General features: G+C 35.1%; 1 protein-coding gene across 4 annotated transcripts in view; it reads left to right on the top strand.

Moving 5' to 3' along the window:
- The window catches only part of ctnnd2a (catenin (cadherin-associated protein), delta 2a), a 320,045-nt gene that overhangs the window by 149,769 nt on the left and 149,590 nt on the right, over window positions 1-20,686 (top strand). For all 4 annotated transcript variants that reach the window (XM_058765069.1, XM_058765068.1, XM_058765071.1 and 1 more), the window contains 4 exons: window positions 6,387-6,421; window positions 7,129-7,251; window positions 16,033-16,226; window positions 20,233-20,686. The exon at window positions 20,233-20,686 is cut by the window's right edge and continues 114 nt beyond it. In XM_058765069.1, the coding sequence (XP_058621052.1) occupies window positions 6,387-6,421; window positions 7,129-7,251; window positions 16,033-16,226; window positions 20,233-20,686 (806 nt within the window). The remainder of the gene's footprint in view (window positions 1-6,386; window positions 6,422-7,128; window positions 7,252-16,032; window positions 16,227-20,232) is intronic.

The raw sequence follows: 20,686 nt of genomic DNA on the forward strand, positions 1-20,686 counted from the left end.
GGAATGCTCTAAATTGTCGCACAGGGTTTATGCTTTGACGTCATTTTCTCTCAAATGTTGACAAAGCAACGGAACAAAAGAGAAGCATTTCTATTGAATCACCCCACCATTTAATTTCAGGTGCATTCATTCGTTCCTTCCGCACATGATTATATAAGTAGCTTTTGATTATTAGAACCATTTCCCATTCAAACAAGTCAACATTTTCATTATTCAGACGACAGACTCATGCATTATTTAAAGTGAAAAATCTGTATAAACAAGCAGCTGAAAAAATCATTTTGTCATCTGAGAACTTTCTCCCATTCTTTGCTTTCGAGATGGGTTTCAAATGTAAGTTCATAAGAGGTAACATTTCCCAAAGCGCAGTAGCGCTAAACGTCCTCATGGGGTTCACATCGAGGTCTTTCACTAAATCCTTGGCAGAACTTGCTGTACGTGTAGAATTTGCCATCTCACTATTTCTGTAGAAAAGCCTCATTATTTTTTGAACATATTGTAGGCATAATCAGGGGCGGTTTTAGGGGTACCTGTCAACAAGCTTGCCCCCAAATTTGGAATCATATCATCGCAAACAATTTGGGGTGAAATGCGCAGTTTGTAAACTATATATAAAAAAGAAAAACATCACCAGCTGCTAAATTCAAATCTGCGTTCGCTGGCTGGCACAGAGCCAGAGACAGCACTGCGCATTAGAACCAATCACATACGATTCTGTTGAGCTTATGAATGCAAGGACCAATCAGAGGTGTTCAGATGAGTCATCGCTAAAACATGCTGTTTCGTCACCGCGCTCTGGCTGACTGAATTGTTGTTGACTAATTCTCTGATCAGAAAACAACAAAGTGAAGATGTACGAATGTAAGTAGTAAGAGATTAATTTCAGTGTAAACAGCTTTAGAGATTATTATGGCAGTTTTTGAGAGTGCTTGAACTCGCTGGACTGAAGTGAAAATGTTCTTTGATAATGAAAACTTTCTTTGCTCTATTTTGTACAATGAAAGTTTTAGTAACTTTAGTAACTTACGTTTTTATTAAATTCGCATTCAGTTGTATTAAAAGTATTTTATGGTATGACACCCATATTTGGTACTCAAGTAAAAAGACGGGCTTTTATGCATAGTTAATAAATTACAGTATTAGGCTATACTTTGCCCATCGCCCATTATAGATCAACTAACATAAAATAGCTGTAAAAATACAGAGAATATTCAACAGTAATGTACCGTTCTATGTAAATACAGTTAAATACTGTAAATGATGATAAAATATTAACAGCAAGCTACTGTTCAGTCTTAACGGTATAATACAGTATTTTTTTAGTCTAGTCAGACGTGTGTCGTTGTTGCTTGAGTCCGCTCATAACTCATCTGAGCACGACGCATCAGCTCCCATCAACAGTCAAGAGGTGTGCACTCGTGCAGGTTTAAAATTACTGATCTACAATATTTTATTAACGAGAGAAAGAAGAATAAGAAGCAGAATTAAAGACCATTTTTGTGAGCTGCCAGCATCGAAGTGGACGGCGCATTCGGCTTGCTTTTCTACTCGCCGACTAAGGTAATTGCGATTTTTATCTAAGTCAGTTCTAGCCCGTGATATTATTTACACACTGTTACATCTTTTTATTGAATGAAGTTACTAATAACAGACATATAACACAAATATTGTTGTTTTTTTTGTTAGTTTTTTTGCCCCTCTTCCCAGCTTTGTTCAGAAATAGTCGTTCTGTCTTTTTACCTCCCACCCCACCTCTCTCTTTCTTTATTTCTGTCAAACACAGTAGGTCCAGATTCAGCTCTTTTCATGCAGTGACCCCAATTAATCTTTACTTGCCGCACCTAACATCCCATATTTCTCTATTACATTTTAGGCACTTCATTGGTGTGAACCAGGAGAGATAAACAAAGGCCAGCCAAGTGACGGTGGTGTCGAAGAAGACAGGGCAAGGTTTTATAAAAACCTCATGAACTTTGAGTGGGACAGTATTTAGTAAGGTGAAGTCACAGGTTCTGCAACCAGAAGTCATAGCATTTTGTTTTGTTCAATCCAGTCTCACTGGTGAAGTGGAAACAGTGTCATTTAATAATGCTTTAATAAAAGCCTAATGTTTTAAAGCCATCTCTTGTCCGAGCAATTTGTGTTCAAGTAATTTTAAGTTATTTAATTTTAGAATGTACATTTTAAATCATTAGCTTCTAGCAGTGTTACAGTGTTAATATCACATTCTACAGTACTTTAATACATTTTAGTTTATGAAATTACAGTTGGAATACTAAAATAAGTGTAATGACAGTATTATACTGTAAAGCTTATATTTTCTACGGCACAGTACTTTACTATTTTTACAGTAATAAACTGTTGTTGCAGATTACAGTAGGTACACTGTAAAATTACAGCATTATACTGGTGAATCTAGCTGCCAGTAGTTTACTGTAATTTAACAGTGACATTTTTTACAGTGCAATCTATAAAGGTGCAAAATGCATTTATTTACACATATTTGAGAATCGAGATATTTCATAATATATTTTGGGGATATATCGAATTTAAAAAAAAAAAAAAAAAAAAAAAGAATAAAACCCCTGCTGGAAAAAAAAACAATAGACACCATTACAAAATTAGTAATGGTTTTACTGGTTATAATGGGACTTGTATTGTTTTACTGGAATTCAACAGTAAACGGTAATGGACCCTGTTGGTCTCTACTGGTAATTGGTTGCCTTCTATTGGTGGCTTGTTAAAACCAATAAATCCTAATGGAATATGTCCCAAAACACATTACAGAAAACCATTTTTTAATGGTTAAAAGTTGGTGGTTTGTAATGTTTGTAATAATATTTGTAGTGGAAACCATTAAAATTTTCTGTAACGGTTTTATTTTATTTTTTCTCTCAGTAGGGACATAAGCCAGCTATGCAGTGGTATTGTGGCTGCTGTGTGTCACATGACAAGCATGCGAGAACCCCCTTCACTCGTGTCCCCTCAAAAATAATGAGTACATGATGTCCCTGACACTACAATACAAAATTATTTGTCAAATAAATGAAACATGATGTTTTTATAGACTTCTAGAGATTGCAGTGATACATGACATGGTGAAAAACGACTGAATGAATAATACTAGTAGGTTAAGATGAATTTTTAAATTGTGCCCCCTAAAAGCTCAAGTGGCCCCTGTCTGGCCACCCCCCATAATCCTACTTATATCATGAAACAAGTAAGTTGAAGAAGGGATTTTGTCTCAAAAGTTTTGCCATGTGAGTATGGATGGGAATTGTAAGAGTTGAATGATTCTAGCTACTGTTCTGATTCCTTAAAGCCAAAAATGAGCATTCTGGCATCATATACTCACCCTCAAGTTCTTCCAAACCTGTATGAGTTTCTATGAACCAAAAACAGTTTGGTGAGTATTTGAAGAACCACTGTACATGACTCAGTGATTCGTTGGATCAATACAGACTGATGACTTAGGTGTTTGAGACTGATTTATGGATCTTGACAGAATTGACTGAATCATTAAAAAGAACCGGCTTGTTTGTGATTTGTACTAAACCTGCCTGCAGTATGTTCATTGTTACATATTATGTCATGATATTTTGTTGTGGCACTATAGATTTACTGTACGTGAAAAGCATTAAGGATTAAGAATTGCAATATAGCAGTACCATTATGGTTATCCATTGATGTTGGAGGTGTTTTATTATTATTTAGTATGGAGTAGTTAGTTATGTATTCCCCTATTTTTACATGTAGATTACCTAGAACTTTAGATTACATTTAATAATTTAATAACACTGTCAAATGTATATTTAACACATCTTAATGGATATCCATTTTTCATACTGTACTGGACATTATTATGTTGTGATGCTCACTTGAGGCATTTAAAACATTTTTTTTTTTTTTTTTTGACAAAATAGTATACAATTATAATAATTGAATAATAATTTACTACTTTTTTTCAGCAAGTATGCATTAAATTGATCAAAAGTGACTGTAAAGACATTGCTACAGAATTTTCACAAAAATATTAATAAGCACACCTGTTTTCAACGCAGCAAAAGATTTCTGAAGGATCATGTAACGCTGAAGACTGGAATAATTGCTGTTTTAAATTTAGAAATTATAGAAATTAATACTTTTATTTAGCAAGAATGCTTTAAATTGATCAAAAGTGATGATAAAGACATTTATAATGTTACAAAATATTTCTATTTAAGATAGATGCTATTCTTCTGAACTTTCTATTCATCAAAGAAACCTGAAAAAAATTCTACTCTGCTGTTTTCAACATAAGAATTTTTTTTTTTTTTGAGCAGCAAATCAGTATATTACAATGATTTCTGAAGGATCATGTGACTGGAGTAATGATGCTAAAAATTCAGCTTTGAAATCACAGGAATAACTTGCATTTTAAAATATTTTAAAATATTAGTGTATGGTAGTGTATGTTAGCCTATAGTTTTAAGTTATTAATATTAATAAGGTGAGTCTGAAATGTTTATTTGACAGTGATTTCACATTTCCTGTTTGTAAAAGAAAAATATATATATAGTTTAAAAATATTATATAGTTTAATAGGAGGAGTTCATAGACTTGGCAAATTCATTTTTCATAAGTTTTCATAAGACATCTGTTGTGGGCATTCTTGGCAGTTTTTATGAGGCTTTTTTTAATAGTGTTCATATCGATATCGGAATTATATCATATCTACGGAAATTAGGAAATATATCGCGATATAAATTTTGGCCATATGGTCCAGCCCTAGTGACCATGCAGGTTCTTCCACATATTCAGATTCAGAAATTACCCAGACGTCATCTTTGCGGTTTATAGTTTATAGCTCGATCTCCTTGGTCCTTGAACAAGGACACACGCTGTAAACAACTCTTGTCACTCCAATGTCACCCTAGTCATTTCCACTTTTTTTAGGTATGTATTCCCAATGCCTGCTGTTTAACGTAGCCGTAGGATAGGCTGAATGAATAAATGACCATGATTGTCTCTTGATGGGGGACAGCGGTGGGCAGCAGAAGAGTTTTCCGTAGGGGGTAGGACGTTTTGCTGGTAAACACACATGTTTTTTTCCCATGACGCCTAGTGCAGAGATCTACCGCTGATAAATAGACTTTTTTCAATGCAGGAAACCCTCTAACAGTTTGTCAGGCTGCCGCAGCAGAGGATCATGGGTCACAGCATGCTATGCCTGAAGGCGTCTATACAGTAGATGGGCAGTCAACCGCAGCAGAGCTGATTTTAGCCAACCCCATCCCTATTCTCTCTCTTTCTCTCTCTTTTTTTCCATCCTCTGGCCCAGCCAGGCACCGGCAGCATCGATCATGGTCTAGGAAATCCAATATTCTGCACCAGTCTCATTCTCACTATGTGCCTGTACGACGTCATTTGTATTCTTTCTCAGTATAAATAGGAAATCTTTATAATAATGATGTCTAAAGGGTGGGAAGCGTTATCCTGGTTAACCTTTGATCCGAGATCTGGGAGAGAGGGAAAATACATCTGCATTCGTGTGAAGTGGCACCCTCGGTTCACCCCAGCCTGCCGTAGTTTCCTGTCAGCGATGTTGGGTTGTTATGAGATGAGAGATGTTGGGGGTTTCGCGATTATTCTCTTACATCTCAATTCTACTGTATCAGGCAGAGAGAAAAAAAAAACACATCAAAGCTTGAAACACAAACAGTATTTACACTGTAAAAGTGAACTTAGAAAATGAAGGTAATTGTTTGCAAGGCTTTTGAGTTTAAATATCTTGACTAAACTTAATATGTGAAGTTGATATTACAGTTACTTAATACTTTATCTGCCTTTATTGACATTAGTAAAAATAAGAGTCTATGCCAAGTGTTCCCTTTCTTTGTGTGTTTTTATATGGTTTGTTCTCTGTGAGAAAATGTCATGGGGATTGAAGTGTTCCAGTCTATTAACAATATCACATGAATACTCATGAGGAAGAAATACCATTTCTGCCATTTGAATGCCATTCAAAGACCTAAACACATTTGAAAGATCATTTTAATATGGGAACAAACTCAACAATGTAAATAAAACTAGCAGCCATATCAATTATGTCCCAGTGCATGCTGGGAAGAGAGTAGATGAGACTAAAACACAAAGCTAAAAATTTAAAATATCAAATAAAAAATATAATGTAACTCGTCTGTGCTTGTTTCTTCAACTTAATATATAACAGTTTTTTATAATTGAAAAGAAATTTGGAAATGAATACTTTTGAGCAAGGATATATTCTATTTTTTTTTTTTTTTTTAGCAGAATTTACTTCAGTTGCTTTGTACAGTGTGCATACGTGCTAGTGTGTGAAATATGATTGTGAGAGTGACTCCAACTGTTATTTTTCTTATTTGCAGTTCAGCAGATGAGCAGTATCGCTGGAATACTCAAGGTAAATGGCATATTTTTTTTTTTTAATGATTTTTGAAATTTTGTTGTCAGGCTTTTTTTTTGTGGAAGATTCATAACTAGGCTGAATTAGTTGTGCTGCAGCATGCAGGTTCATTGCATCATCTTTATGAATTTCAGTATTCGAAAACTGTTGTAAAATGTGTCATATGCACATTATAGGTCTGGATAGAAGAAAGAAATAAGTTTTAAATACTGTATATAGATCCTTAACCTTTAGTAACCTATACTATTCATTAAATTCATTATGGAGTACTTTCATTATCCATTTTAGCAGTTTTACTGATTCATTGTTGCAGTTCTAGTGTGCTTGCTCAAATCATCTTTAACCCAACACATCCAGTCTGCATCACTCTGCATCCCAGCTTAGCATCCTCCTCTCCTGCCGTATGGGTGCTGCTCCAGTTGAGAGGTTAATATTATGGCTTAGGGAGCTTGTGTAACCCTTTATCCCTTGGCAAATTACACCACACTGGCCCTGGAAGAGTTGGCAGTCAGTCCTGACACAGAACAAGCAGCACGCCGGTTAACAGGGTCATCCTAACAGCCAATTAAGTTCAATCTCAGCCTGGATGCTTAGTGAGCAAGTGATAGGAAAAGGTCAAGAGGTCCGTGCCCAAGTGTGACGAATGAGGCTTCAGGAAGTATTTGTAGTGCATGCGTGATTAACCTCCTCCCTGTTTTTCCCAGATGGACAGAAAGACATTGAGGAGGAACTAAACACAGGTCTGGAACTGGTGGATTCATGTATCCGCTCCCTACAGGAGTCTGGGATCTTGGATCATCAGGAATATACCACAACCACAGCTGATAGTGAGTATCCATCGCAATTGCTTATTCATCTGTTTTTTGGAGTGCTTGAGTTTGCTTTATGTTGGAGTGTTGTCTATTAAAGAAACAAAAGCCTAATCCTACCAATTAGCGAAGAGATTTTCACCATTGATTTCAACTTCACAACCTGGAGTCACACTATTGATGTCTGCATTCATTTAAAAGAAGAGCATTTACTGTCAATCAACAGAGCAGCACATATATGAGAGGGCGGGATTTTGAAAAAGTGGGTGTGTCTATTCAGTGGATGGGTTTCTAAACGGCATCTTTGATATTGATGGTGAATATGATAACTGGTGCATCAAGGAATCTAGGGCTAGTTATTGCAATAATGTGAAATTATTTCCAGACAGAGCCTTTCGGCAAAAAAAGAGAATGTTGACTCTCTACACAATTGCAGAACATTTCTAGTCTAAAAAATGGCACAGTTGTTCTGTTTGGAAAAATGTCTTTGTTCTTTTCTCTTACAAGGTGCAAAAATATATTTCAAATATGTTGTCAGACATACTGTGTGTGGCTTATAAATGCTTGAGAATTGTAAGAGGAATTGTATTTTTCTGCAAAAATGCATTTCCAAGTGTTTAATGAATAGAATATACTGATGTATATTATACTTGTAAGTCCTGAAAACATGTGCAGCAACTGTACCCATATCTCCTTGACACATTGAAAATTAGGAAACAGCCTTTTTCACATCTATAACTGTAAAAGGCAACCGTTTGTCTCACTTTGTATCTGCATTTTGAACGTAACAGAACATCTGTCAAGATAAATGTTATGTACATTGCTTTTATTATGTCAGTTCTGATAATTAAGCTGCCTGTTATGTTGTGCATTGCACCTAAAGCGTTTTATTTAGGGATGGTAATAACTTTTATTTTAGTCATTTTGTGGAACTACATCTGGCTGCATGCCATGTTAAATTAAGACTGCAGAACTGGAAGTTGTGTGCCAGAACAAGCTGACAGAAGTCTGTTGTTATAAATATACTTAAAATTCTGTATGTCTTGGGCAAATAATTCTTCATTATATGCAAATAAAACCTGATAAAGAAATAATTCACCCAAAAATGAAAAGTTTGTCAATCATTTACTCACCTCTCATGTCGGTCCAACCTTTATGACTTAATTTATTTTCCAGAACACAGAAAAATGTATAATACAATGGAAATCCAATATTGTTTGGACCCCGGTATTATTCAAAATATATAATAAATGTACTGTAACTGGTGAATAAATGATGAAAGAAGTTTCATTTTTTGGTGAATCCTTCTGCATGTTTGGCTTTCCCTGACAGTAAAATGTAGCATGTAGCAATTTTCCAGGTTTATTGAAAATCCCACTTCGAAATTCAAGTATAGTAATACCGGTAATAAATAAATAAATAATAATAATGAATTTTATTTATATTGCAATTTTCTTAAACCCAAAGCACAAACTATACTTTGTTGTTTGTTCCCAGGCACCAAAACAAGATGACAGAAAAAAAATTAAAATAAAATAAAAGTACACTGTAAAAATGCTGCTGCAATTAGTTATGACAATTTAAAATTAATTGAGATAACACAAATATTTAACTTTCAATATTTACTATCGAACCATTAAACTTAACTAAATTTATAATTTTAAGTCAAGCTTGAACAACAACTTTTTCTAATGTTAAATTTTAAGTTATGCACGGTACGTAGTTTCTGCATCAATATTGCGATGTGCTCATGTTTAATTTTTGATCATTTTTCTATTATATTTATCTATGTTTGTAATTTGCTTATTTTCTATGCTGATTTATTCACCTACAAAATCACCCCAATCATTGATAATTTATTTTTCCAAATAGAGCTGTTCAAGTCATCTGGTGAATTATTATTATTATTATTATTTATTTTTTTTTCTCTTCTTTCATATCGCCATATATATCGCAGAAAAAAATGTATTGCAATAAATAAATGTATTGAGTTTTTTCCAATATCGTGCAGCCCTAGTTATAACTAATCACAGCAGTCATTTTTTATGGAAAGATTTAAAAAGAAAAAAAAAAAAAACTTTCACTCAAAAATTTTAGTAAATTTCACTAATTATTACAAAGAAACAGCAATTAACACATTGAATTAAACATGAAATTTTGAAGTCAAATAAGACTGAAATAGTATGTTTATTTGCAACTTTGAAAAATAATTTTTACATTGTATGTGTTATTTGTCCAGTCCAATTTGAGTATCATACTGACTTTTTTTTTTTTTAATTATTAAAAATAAGATGATAGCTGCCCATGATGTATGTTACCAGTGGAAGATTGATTAGAATTCATAAATCTCTCAATGTCAGCACGTTTTTCTATTTTAAAGTGTAACTTTACCACCCTGTCCCACATTTCACCTTTTCTCTTCTTTTTTTTTGGCAGAGATTAAGAACACAAAGGCTTAAGCATCTGTTTTATGGAGGATATATTACTTCACTGAAAACTGTCCTAATCTCCTCCCAGAAAGTTGCATGCATTGATCTTTTTCAGAGTTCAAAGTGGCTTTTAAATAAGTTATTGACTTTGCGCTTTCTGTTAAGGTCGGTGACAAGAGAAAAATGCCACAGGTTTTTGCAATCCAATTCCCGCTTTAAAGTCGAAATAATCAAAACAGATAACGCCTCCGCTGAATAGACATCCCCACCACAACATCAGGGCTTCAGGCGTTAGAACACAACAGTCCATGAATTATGTATTGAAACTAAGTATATTTACTATAACGGGCTGGAATTACAGTGAGCTCTAACATTTCGCTAAGGACAGAGTGGCTTTCAATAATTTATCTGATAGCAGGGTGAGTCGAGATAAAGTACCTGGAGCGCTGTGGAGGTGTCTGATGTGGACACGCTTTTACGTATTATCTGACGGTCAACACAACATTGGCCTCCGCGATCCAGAGGCTTTATTCTTTGAATGGAGCTTGTCCCCGACTCGTTCAGAATGCATTAGTGATCTAAGCATCACAGGAATAAGAAAAAGATTGATGTCTTGAAGGCATCGGTCTCAGTGCCTGCTATGTGTAATGTCAGCGTTTCCATTTGTTTCCATAGGTTTTGTCTGATTATATTATTTATAGCCTACACGTCACCCTCTTTCTCGTACTGAGTCAAAGCAGTATGATGATTCTGCTGTTGTGAGTCTTGTAAAAGAATATAAAACATAGATCCCTTGTGAAATGTTTCATCATATAGGAAGTAAAAAAGTAGAGGTACAGCCTCTAGTGATATTTTATATAATTGTCCAAGTCAATGCATTTCTGTGATGAGATTATATATTTCCAGTGCAAGTTTATTCCATCCATTAGTTAACTTAACAGCCTGTAATTATGTGAAATGTTGTCAAGCATCTTCTTGATGCCATGGCAAGTGAAACAACTGTGATTTATGATCTTTCAGACAATTTAAGCAAAGCGCAAAGTATATGTCTTGTGGTTGTATTTTGATGATAACTGTATGATACTAATTTGTAATGTTATTTTTGTGTTCACTGAAATTTTGTTTGGAAAAAGAATGCATATCCCCAATTGTTTATTTATTTATTTATTCTCTTTCCCTGGCCAAATTCCCTATTTGCACCCTGGTTACATTTGCAGCAAATGAGTAATTAAAATAATTAGCAGTGGAATTTGACAACATCATGGCATGTGATGCATTTATTTAAAATTAATTAAACATTATTATAATTATTAAGCAAATTAAAACAATGGCACGTTGCCTTCCTTTTTTTTTTTTTTTTATTTAATTATTCAATTAAACAATCAGCAATAATTAACAAAGAAATAAATTAAGAGGGGTGTTTGTTTTCTTTTCTTTTTTTCCTTTTTATGAATATTTTATTTTTATTTATTTATTTATTTTTTGTAAATATTCTTATTGACAGCATAATACACTCTGACAGGGAAAAAAAGGGATATTTCTGTATCATTTACTCACTGTCATGTCATTCCAAACCGGTATGCCTTTTATTTAATTTTTTTGTTTTTTGTAGTTCACCCATGTCAGTCCGAAAGTCTAAAATATATTTTTATTTTATTTTTAATGCATATTTGAATTTTCTATTTTTTTAGTTGTATTTATGCACAATTGCATGTTCATTCATTTATTCATTCATTCATTCACTCACTCACTCACTCACTCAATCATAACTTCATTTCTGGTTTTATTTTAGTAGATTATTCATCCATATATACGTATTTGCATTTTCAGTTTTTATGAAATAAACACAATTACACAATTTTTTTTATTTATGCATGCCTTATTTTTTCTATTAAACACAAAAGAAGATATTTTCATATTGACGTCCATTGTATTTTTTTTGTCCATACAATATAAGGCCATTGAAAACAAACCTGTTTGGTTACCAACATTCTATAAGTATTTTCTTTAAGTATTTTTCACAGAAGAAAAACACAGGTTTAGAATGACATGAGGGTTAGTAAATAATGAGCCAATTTTCATTTTTGGGTGGACTATCGCTTTAATGCATATAGATCCAATATTTTGCTTAATTATTTAGTTTTGACTTGGTATTGAAATTTGTGGAACTAATGGTTTAATTTTGGGGGAAAAAGACTTCCAGACTGAGACATGGGAAAAGAGGAGCATACGAGCACCTCACCACAGAAGCTTTTGAAATCAATGAAGCTGGTGTTTGGAGGACTGTACGTTGGGGATGTGTGATTGATTCTGTGTGATACAGCATGCAGCGCTGCCCGGCTCTTTGATGTTCAGGTTTTAGCAACACTGCTTTACGTGTATGGAGGTGTTATCCTCAGTTAAACTAATCCAACCGCTGTGTTTTAAGTGAATGAGAGCACTTGACTGAAAGAGTGAAGATCAGGCTTGACTGAGGATGCGGGAAGTCAGATGTGTAAGAGCTGTGTAAGTGTCTTACACTAGGCGAGGAACTATATTTAGTGTCACCGCTGTGATGCTGTAGCTGCAGCCTCTTTAGACATGCTGATTCAAATGAGAGAATGAGTCCAAGGAGGCTGAAAACAACATGCACAAAAACATACATACAGTATGCATACAAAAGAGAGGGAACACGCACCACATTAGAATATTAGCACAAGTGACAGAGATATATCGGCCTGGCAGATTGTTAGTCATTTAATTATCAATGCTGGCCAATTACACCGACCTCCAGGTCAGTGAACAAGTAGTTCAATCATGTCAATTCCAAAGTCTAAAATTACCTATTTGGTTTGATTTTGATTTGTTTTATTTTATTGGTTTAATTTTATTTATGCACAATTGCATTTTCTGTTTGTTTTGTTTGTTTATTTATTTAATGCATTTCTTGGTTTAATTTTGTTCATATTTTATGTATCCATACGTGGACAATTACATTTTCAGTTTTTATATTTTTATTTATGTATGCATGAATAATTGCATTGTCTTTTTTCTTTCTTTCTTTCTTCACAATTGTATTTTCAGCTTTGATTTTTTAATGCATATTCATAACTGCATTCTTTTATTTTATTTGTTTATGCATGCATAATTAAATTGTTTTTGTTTTATTTTATATATGCATTTCATTTTAGTAGTTTTGTTTATTTATGCACAATTGCATTTTATGTTTTAACATTTTTTTAAACTAATTTATGTATTAGTCATGCATTCATAACTGCATTTCTTGTTTTATTTTATGTTATTATTTTATGTATCTATGCATGCACAATTATATTTTCAGTTTTTATATTTTTATGTATGCATGAATAATTGCATTTTTCTTTCTTTCTTTCTTCACAGTTGCATTTTCAGATTTTTGTTTTTATGCATGTATTCATAAATGCATTTCTTGATTTAATTTATTTTATTTAAACATAAATGCATAATTGCATTTTGTTTTTGTTTTTTTAATGCTTGCATAATTGCTTTTTTATAATTATTATTTTATATAGGCATTTTATTTTATTACTTTATTTAATGCATGGCATGCACAATGTGCAATACTTATCTGGCATAATGAGAAATGAAGATCAGAATTTGTGTGACAGCATTAAAGGGATAGTTCAGCAAGCGGACTCTCATCTTGAGACTTCACCTTACAATACCATGGAGTCTGATGATGATATGGTCAAGGGTCCAGGCCAGAGGAAAGCTTTAGGTTAACCAAAGCTGCATTGCATTCCCCACGTCTGATCAGGGGTTTTCAGATCAATGGGAACATAAATGAGAGCAGCAGGCTATTATGGACTCGAATAATGCACCAATTTTCTTATCTCTCCAGACCAGCTTGATGGATCTGTCTGATATAGGAGCCATAGATTATTGTGTTGCGCGAGGAGAGCAGACAACATCCTCCTCCTGAGAAACCTGAGATGCTTTAACTCGAGCTGTTTTTAAAGGGACAGTGTTTTGTGAGGGGAGGGAAAAAACAATCATTATTTTCACAGTATGTTTCAGGAGCAGCTAATCTCTGATTGAGACTGATAGTGCAAACATGGGCCTGCTGAAAGCTACATGAGGGTTGATAGCATCTTGACAAACTATGAATTGTTGATGGAATCTGGTTTGCTGTCAGGTTGGCCCAGAAGCGCTCTCCAAACATGCAGTCAGGCTGCTGCTGGTTATCTGTGTGATCTGACAGGAATGGACATTTTGGTCATTATGTTTGCTCAAGTATTTGACAGATAAATCAACTCTAGAGAGGGTGTGGGGGACACACATGGTATAATTAAAATTCCATATAAAATTCTAGTATTATATCAAATTGTATGTATCTATGTAAAATAGAAAATAATTTAGATTGCTTCTAATCCTGTAATAAAATAAAAATTTTATAGTAATAAATTAAATGGGGGATGAAAAAGTATAAAATGTATCAAAAATTGATTGAATTGAACGATTAAATGATTGATAAACCATCTCAGGTTTATCCTTATACCAGTGTTTAAACATTGCAAAGGACTTCATATATTTGTAGTTTTTTATTTAGATATATCTGAACTGTAATAGTAAGTAATTTAGTTTGCTTTTCTGTAATAAAATAAAAATGAAATATAATTTTAAATATATTAAATAAAACCAATTAAACTAATATCTATCTGTCTGTCTGTCTGTGTCTGTCTATCCATCTTTCCAGTGTTTAAATGTTGTAGAGGACTATATGTTGTATACTAAATAATGATTTTTCAAAGTAGTGTTTCTACTTAAAATTTCTCACATAATTTAGTGTTACTTGCTGTTTTTTTTATAATTATTTGTGGGATTTGCTAACAATTTCTGAGTGAAAAGTCTTCCTATTATTGGAAAAATAATGTGTATCAGTTTAATTTCAGTCACTAATAAGTCTCTAATAAAAGACTCTAAAAAGTCACATGACACTTACAGCTCAGGTGATTGGCTCAAAAACTTTTATCATCCAATGAGCACGGATATTAAAAGTATTCCAAATATGGCTAGTTTTAGATTGGACGTTAAAAGTTGGCTCTAAAGTAGATTGTTTTATTGATGAATTTGTATTAGTATGTGTTTAATTGTGATTGTAAGTTTTGTAAATGTGGGATTTTATTGTAATTTTTGTATTTATAATGCAATGCCAGTGTACCTGTCACCAGGACCACAATGGAAACAAGTTTTTAACTTTTTATTGTTTTCCTTGACAAATTGAGTGTATTTCACTACTTTTTTGTCTAATAAATCAAATCAAATTCAAATCAGCGAAGATAACACATTTTTGGGGGATTCCGCACCAGTTTGTGTACATTGATGCAATGATGACACGAAAATTTCTTATCACGATTATAGTGACCAAAATTATCACGGTTATCAGTATTATCACGATATTGTTAAAATGTGCTGGAAATGTTCAAAAAGAACCGACACATAAATCACTAAGTTTTATATTTAAAAATCAACAAACAACAAATAAAATGACTTTTTGTTTGCGTTATCACCAAAACAATAACATTACCAATGATGTTCGGATTTTAAATGACAACTTGACTGAGAACAGTTTAATAGCATGTTCAAATATCTAATGTAAATGTTCAAATAAAGCTTTGAAAAAGTTTCATATAAAAGTAAACCTCACATCTCAGCCTTTAAATAAAGAAAAGGGTTAAGTCAAAATAATAATTGATTATTAAATGATTATATGTATTTGATCTGCTCCATAAATAATTCTCGATAGCTTATCTGAATTGTTTATCTGAATAGCATTTATTTATGGTGCTGTTCAAATCGCGGTAATCGAAAACGGTTTTAATGATAATTCAAATATGGAACAGTAATACTAACCGTGGGGAATTTTATCATGATTCATCGTCAAACCGGTAATCGTTACATCCCTAACCGCAACCTCTTAACTTTTTCAAAAATGGGGGATTTTTGTGTATAGCTGTTATAAAATGTTTTGAAGTTTGGATAAAAAAGTCAGGACTGTTATTGTGTTTCGAGGATTGTTCATGATCGATCGTCCTCATGCCCAACCCTTGTTCTGTTTGCTGTCACCCCCACACAAACATTAAAACACTTCATTTTTCTCGCTTTCTCTCCTCTCGCACATTCCTCTGCTTGGGTTTTCTCTTGTCATTTTAATCCCCATCTCTTGTGCTGTCTTTTGCTTGCTCGTTCTTTCCTTCTCTCTCTATTTCACTCCTCCCCTTCTAATAAATTATGTATGCCATTTCTGCCAGGCTGAGGGCTGCATCGCTGCCTTGCTGAAATTGCTCTCTCTCTCTCTCTTTCTCTCCGTCTCTCTCTCTCTCTCTCTCTCGCTCTGGCGCTCTGCACACAGGACCGAGTCTGCTCTCTCAGAGCTCACTGCAGCTCAGCTCGAACCCAGAGGGCTCCCTCCAGTACACCGCCAGCTACCATAGTAACCAGACCCTGGCCCTGAGCGACTGCTTGTCCGCACCACAATCTCAGCAGCCTCAGCCCCCTCCACGCTCCAGCAGGCAGCCCGGAGGAGCCGTGCACAGCTACAACCAGGTGAGCACTGCTTCTTTCCTCTTTTTCTCTGAGTCTCGTAATACATCCATCTGTCAGTTTTGTATTTTCACCGAGACGACCCGTGATCAGAGACGTTGTGGTGGTGCTTTTGTGTTGTTGTTTTTTTTGGGGGGGGACTGGCACGAAACAATTTCCCGGGCTCCAGCTGGGATCATGTTTCAAGCTGCTGCCTAAAAAGTGATTTTGAGACCTGATTAAAGCAATTAACTGCAAGACCGAAGCATTTGTTAGCAGACGCCAGTGGTACTGCATTGCATCGAGCGGCGAGCGTGTGCGCGACAAACTTTGTCATTATCCTGGGAGTTAAATTGTGCCCTGTTGATGAGACTGTAATTACAGCAAGCCCTGCAGGGCGGTTTCTCCCAACTTTCATTTCTTTTAAACGAGTCTCGTGCACCTGCTACGAGCATTGCAGTAAAAAGGTACGGTTACTGTTCAGACCACAACTATTTCATTTCCTCCATGTTCGCTAATTAACTGACTATTTAACGCATGCAAATGGGGAAGAAGAAGAGCTTGAGCGGTTGGTCACGATAAAGCTGACATTGGCACATCCTCTCTCTTGCTCGCTCGCTCACCCTCCCTTTTGCTCTCTTCTCTCTCTCATCCTTTGACACTTTTAATGAACACATAGGCCCTCTGTCTTTTAATGAAAGATGCCCAGCGTCCTCGGCCTTCCGGACTTGTTTCTGAGAGAGTTGAGGGGGGCCTCGCTGCAAAGATTCTTTGAAAACGTTCTCATTTTAAATGAATGCAGCTTCTCTAGCTTACAAGTGTGCTTTCTTTATAGTGAAAGCAGAAACTGCATTGTGTTTCTTTCCCTCCTGTGTTTGTGCGGACTGTCGGCTTGATTCTGTAGAGGGTAATCTGAAGAGGGCTTGTCTGCTCTAGGATGGGTTTATATAACACAACGCATCAGTTAGGTGCTTTTATGTAGATATTTTTAACACCATAAACCTCTTGTTCCCTAAATAATTCATCCACATCAGGAACCAGTAGCAGTCTCTTCAAGTAGGTGTTCCTCTGCTCTCTATGCCGGGATGTGGTTCCCCCTCTGAGCTAAAGAGTGAGAGATGGAGAGATGAAGCATTTGGCAGAGGAATGATGGTATAATTGCATTACACCTTGGTATAACATGATATCGAGCTATTAAACGCCTTTTTTAAATCTTCACAATCCTATCTTGAGAGTTTTTTTTTTTTTCTTCTTCAGAGGATTCTTCCATCTCTACCATCTCATTCATTAAAGTCTTATCAGGAGGAGCTGCACAATCCTGAAAATAAAGATTAAAGTTACAACCGAAAGGTTTTTTGCAGACTGAGAACATATTCTCTAGTTTCCTTGTAGTAAACCATCTCCAAACAGGGCTTCAGGATACCTAGAATCAATATGCTACTCTAAAGACTCTACATCAAGAATGAGGTGATTTAAGATTTGGCCAAGTTGGTCAAGCATTATGTGAAGCTTTGGAAATTTGACGAAATGCGTGCTGCCGCAAGAAAAAGATGTGCATTCTTAATGGCCACATCTGTATGTGAAGACATGTCAGCAGAACAAATGACATCTTATTTATTTATTTCTTTATCTGTCTGTCTATCTATCTATATCTATCTATCCATTTTTTTTATTTAATTTAATTTTTTTAATTTATTTTTTTTTGCATTTTACAGTGTAAAAAATGTCATAAGCAGTAATGGCGAGAGTTTATGTTTGTTTATTATTTTAGTTATTTTTTTAAATAGATGTATAGGTGTTGTTGCTTTTAATAGTTGTGCAAAAATGTTGACATTCAAACCCCTACTTGCCAAAATCATAACCACCAAAGATTTTTAGAGTAAATACAGGTACTGTAAATTGCTGCACTTTGTTCTTTTCATCTCAATGAAAAGTGGCCCAATTTTTCTGAATCCAGCCTGTAGCCAGCTCAACAACTCTGTCCACCGAGAACTGCTCTTGATAAGGGGATTGTTCATAGGTGGTGCAAAGCACACTGAAGAGTTTTTTTGTTTATGAATGCTGCGTAAAGGCAAACAGAGCCGGGTTTAGCTTTAAATGTCATACAGTTTTCCAGCACAATAATTCTCTCCGTCTTCAAGACCTTTGCCTCATATTTATTCAACTTTCCAGACTATTTAAATATTATTACCTGATATCAGTGCAATGGAGGAGAAAAACGCAGCTAAGCTTTTCCCCCCCACTGAAAATTGCACTGACTGCCAGTTTAAAAATAACCTAATTTATTCTGAATAAGAATAATCAGGTTTCATGCTTTCTGTAAATGAGAAACAGTGGAACCAATGTTTCATTGTAATCACCCACAATCGTCATGGTGATTATGAGGAATCTAAAGGAAGAAATGTTTATTCACATGCCAAAGCGTCTTTTTTGTAAATGACTGGCACTGCGCCAGCGTTAATTTGCCTGGGTTTATCTGCGCACGCCTGCACTTCTGAATTACAGGCAATGCAACATTCATTGACATAAGGGGTGGTGATCCCGTGAGGAAATGCAACATATGGCCGTGCATGTATATACAATAACTTCCGTTTACAGGCTTTTTTTAACGTGTTCAGGATACATGCCTCATCTGTTACTTTCAAGGGAATTATTATGATTTTTAAGGCTTTCTGAAGAATTTATGCCCTTGTCTCATACATAACCATCTGAATATCAAGTAAACCACCTTGAAGAGATAGTTTTCACCCAAAATTGAAAATTGATTTACTCACACTCATGTCATGCCAAACCTGTGACTGACTAACTTCTGTTGAACAAAAAAAATATATTTTGAAGAATGGTTTTGTCCATTTTTGTCACATTATGAAAGTTTATTAAAAAGATTATGCCATTATGTTTGGTCACATGACATGCAAGAACTTGTGTGTTGTTTTATTTATTTATTTTTAAATGTCTCCTAAGCTCACCCAGGCTGAATTTAATTGATCATAATACAGTGAAAACAGTAATATTCTGAAATATTATTACAATTTAAAATAACAGTTTTCTGTATTCATTCATTAAAAATGATTATTTATTCCTGGAATGTCAAACCTGAATTTAATATGCTGATTTGCTGTTCAAGAAACATTTCTGATTGTTATCAATGTTGAAAACAGTTGTGCTGCTGAATATTTTGTGCAAACCATGATACATATATATATATATATATATATTTTTTTTTTTTTTCAGGGCTCCAAACTGCGATCAAATGGTCGCTCGTTTGAACTGTGCAGTGCTTAGAGAGTAGTAGAGCATGGTTTATACTTTATACTATACTTACGTTCTGTAATTTATTAGTTGGTATATAATACAGCATGTGGTGTATGCCATGTCTCATCTTATTCGTTTTTGTTAATAAACGTTTTGTAAGCTAGTGCTAGTTTGCCATTGTATCTTACTGTTTTATTGTTGTTGAGCTTTTTAATAAAGAATAACAATTAATCCATCTTTTGTTTTAGTCTTAAAAAGTGAAAGGTGTGTAGATGTATGAAAGCAAAACAGACAATTATCTTTTCTTGTAAAACGTGACAACAAGATCACATCTGAAGCCTGCGGCTTATAACATAGCAAAAGAGGAACTCCCGTTCACAAAATTCAAATCACAAATAATACTACTGATGAAAAAGAACGGGTTGAATGTTAACCACTTTTGTTTCCATATAACTATAAACTATGATAAAAGTTCATCAGCATGCATTGATTAATCCCATGTTGTAGCGCTAAATAAATAAAAGCGACCAAATCATGTGCTTGTGCGACAATGAGAAAGTTAGTCGTAAAAGAGCGACCAGTGGGAAAAATTAGTCTGGAGCCCTAATTTATTTATTTATTTTTCTGGATTCTTTAATAAATAGAAAAAAGAACAGCATTAAAAAAAATAAAAAAAATACTACCCCAAATTTTTAATTATTTATTTTTTTACATATTTTTCCTTATTTAGGATCTGTTTTGATTAGATATAACAGTAATCTGTCTCTCCCCACAGGTGACATCTAACCGTGCAGCCCAGCTCGCGGCGGGCGACTCTTGTCAGAGCCATGGTGGTGCCCTGCTGTCCGATTCCCAGCACCCCTCTGCAGTGTCCGGCCCGGGCCTGTATTACTCCAGCTCTACTCTGCCTGCTCAGCGCGTCAGCTCGCCCCTGAACTCAATGCAGTCCACGGCGGCCAGCGGATCCCCAGTTAAACTGCAGCGTCTGGGCTCGGCCTCCGACACACCTGGCTACGCCACCACCCAGCGCCTGCCCTCCTCGTCCTCCTCAGCCTCCCCCAAGCCTTCCCCAGGCAGGCTTGCGAAATCCTATAGCAGCAGCTCACCGATCAATGCGGTGGGCATCGGAGGATCCCCCGGTACTCACGCTTCAGGCTCCCCTCACCGGTTGGTGTCTCCACCCAATAACGCATCGCCTATCTATCAGCAGCTGCAGACCGCGGGAGTGT

Source organism: Onychostoma macrolepis, chromosome 24, assembly GCF_012432095.1.
Source record: "Onychostoma macrolepis isolate SWU-2019 chromosome 24, ASM1243209v1, whole genome shotgun sequence".
NCBI lineage: Eukaryota > Metazoa > Chordata > Actinopteri > Cypriniformes > Cyprinidae > Onychostoma > Onychostoma macrolepis.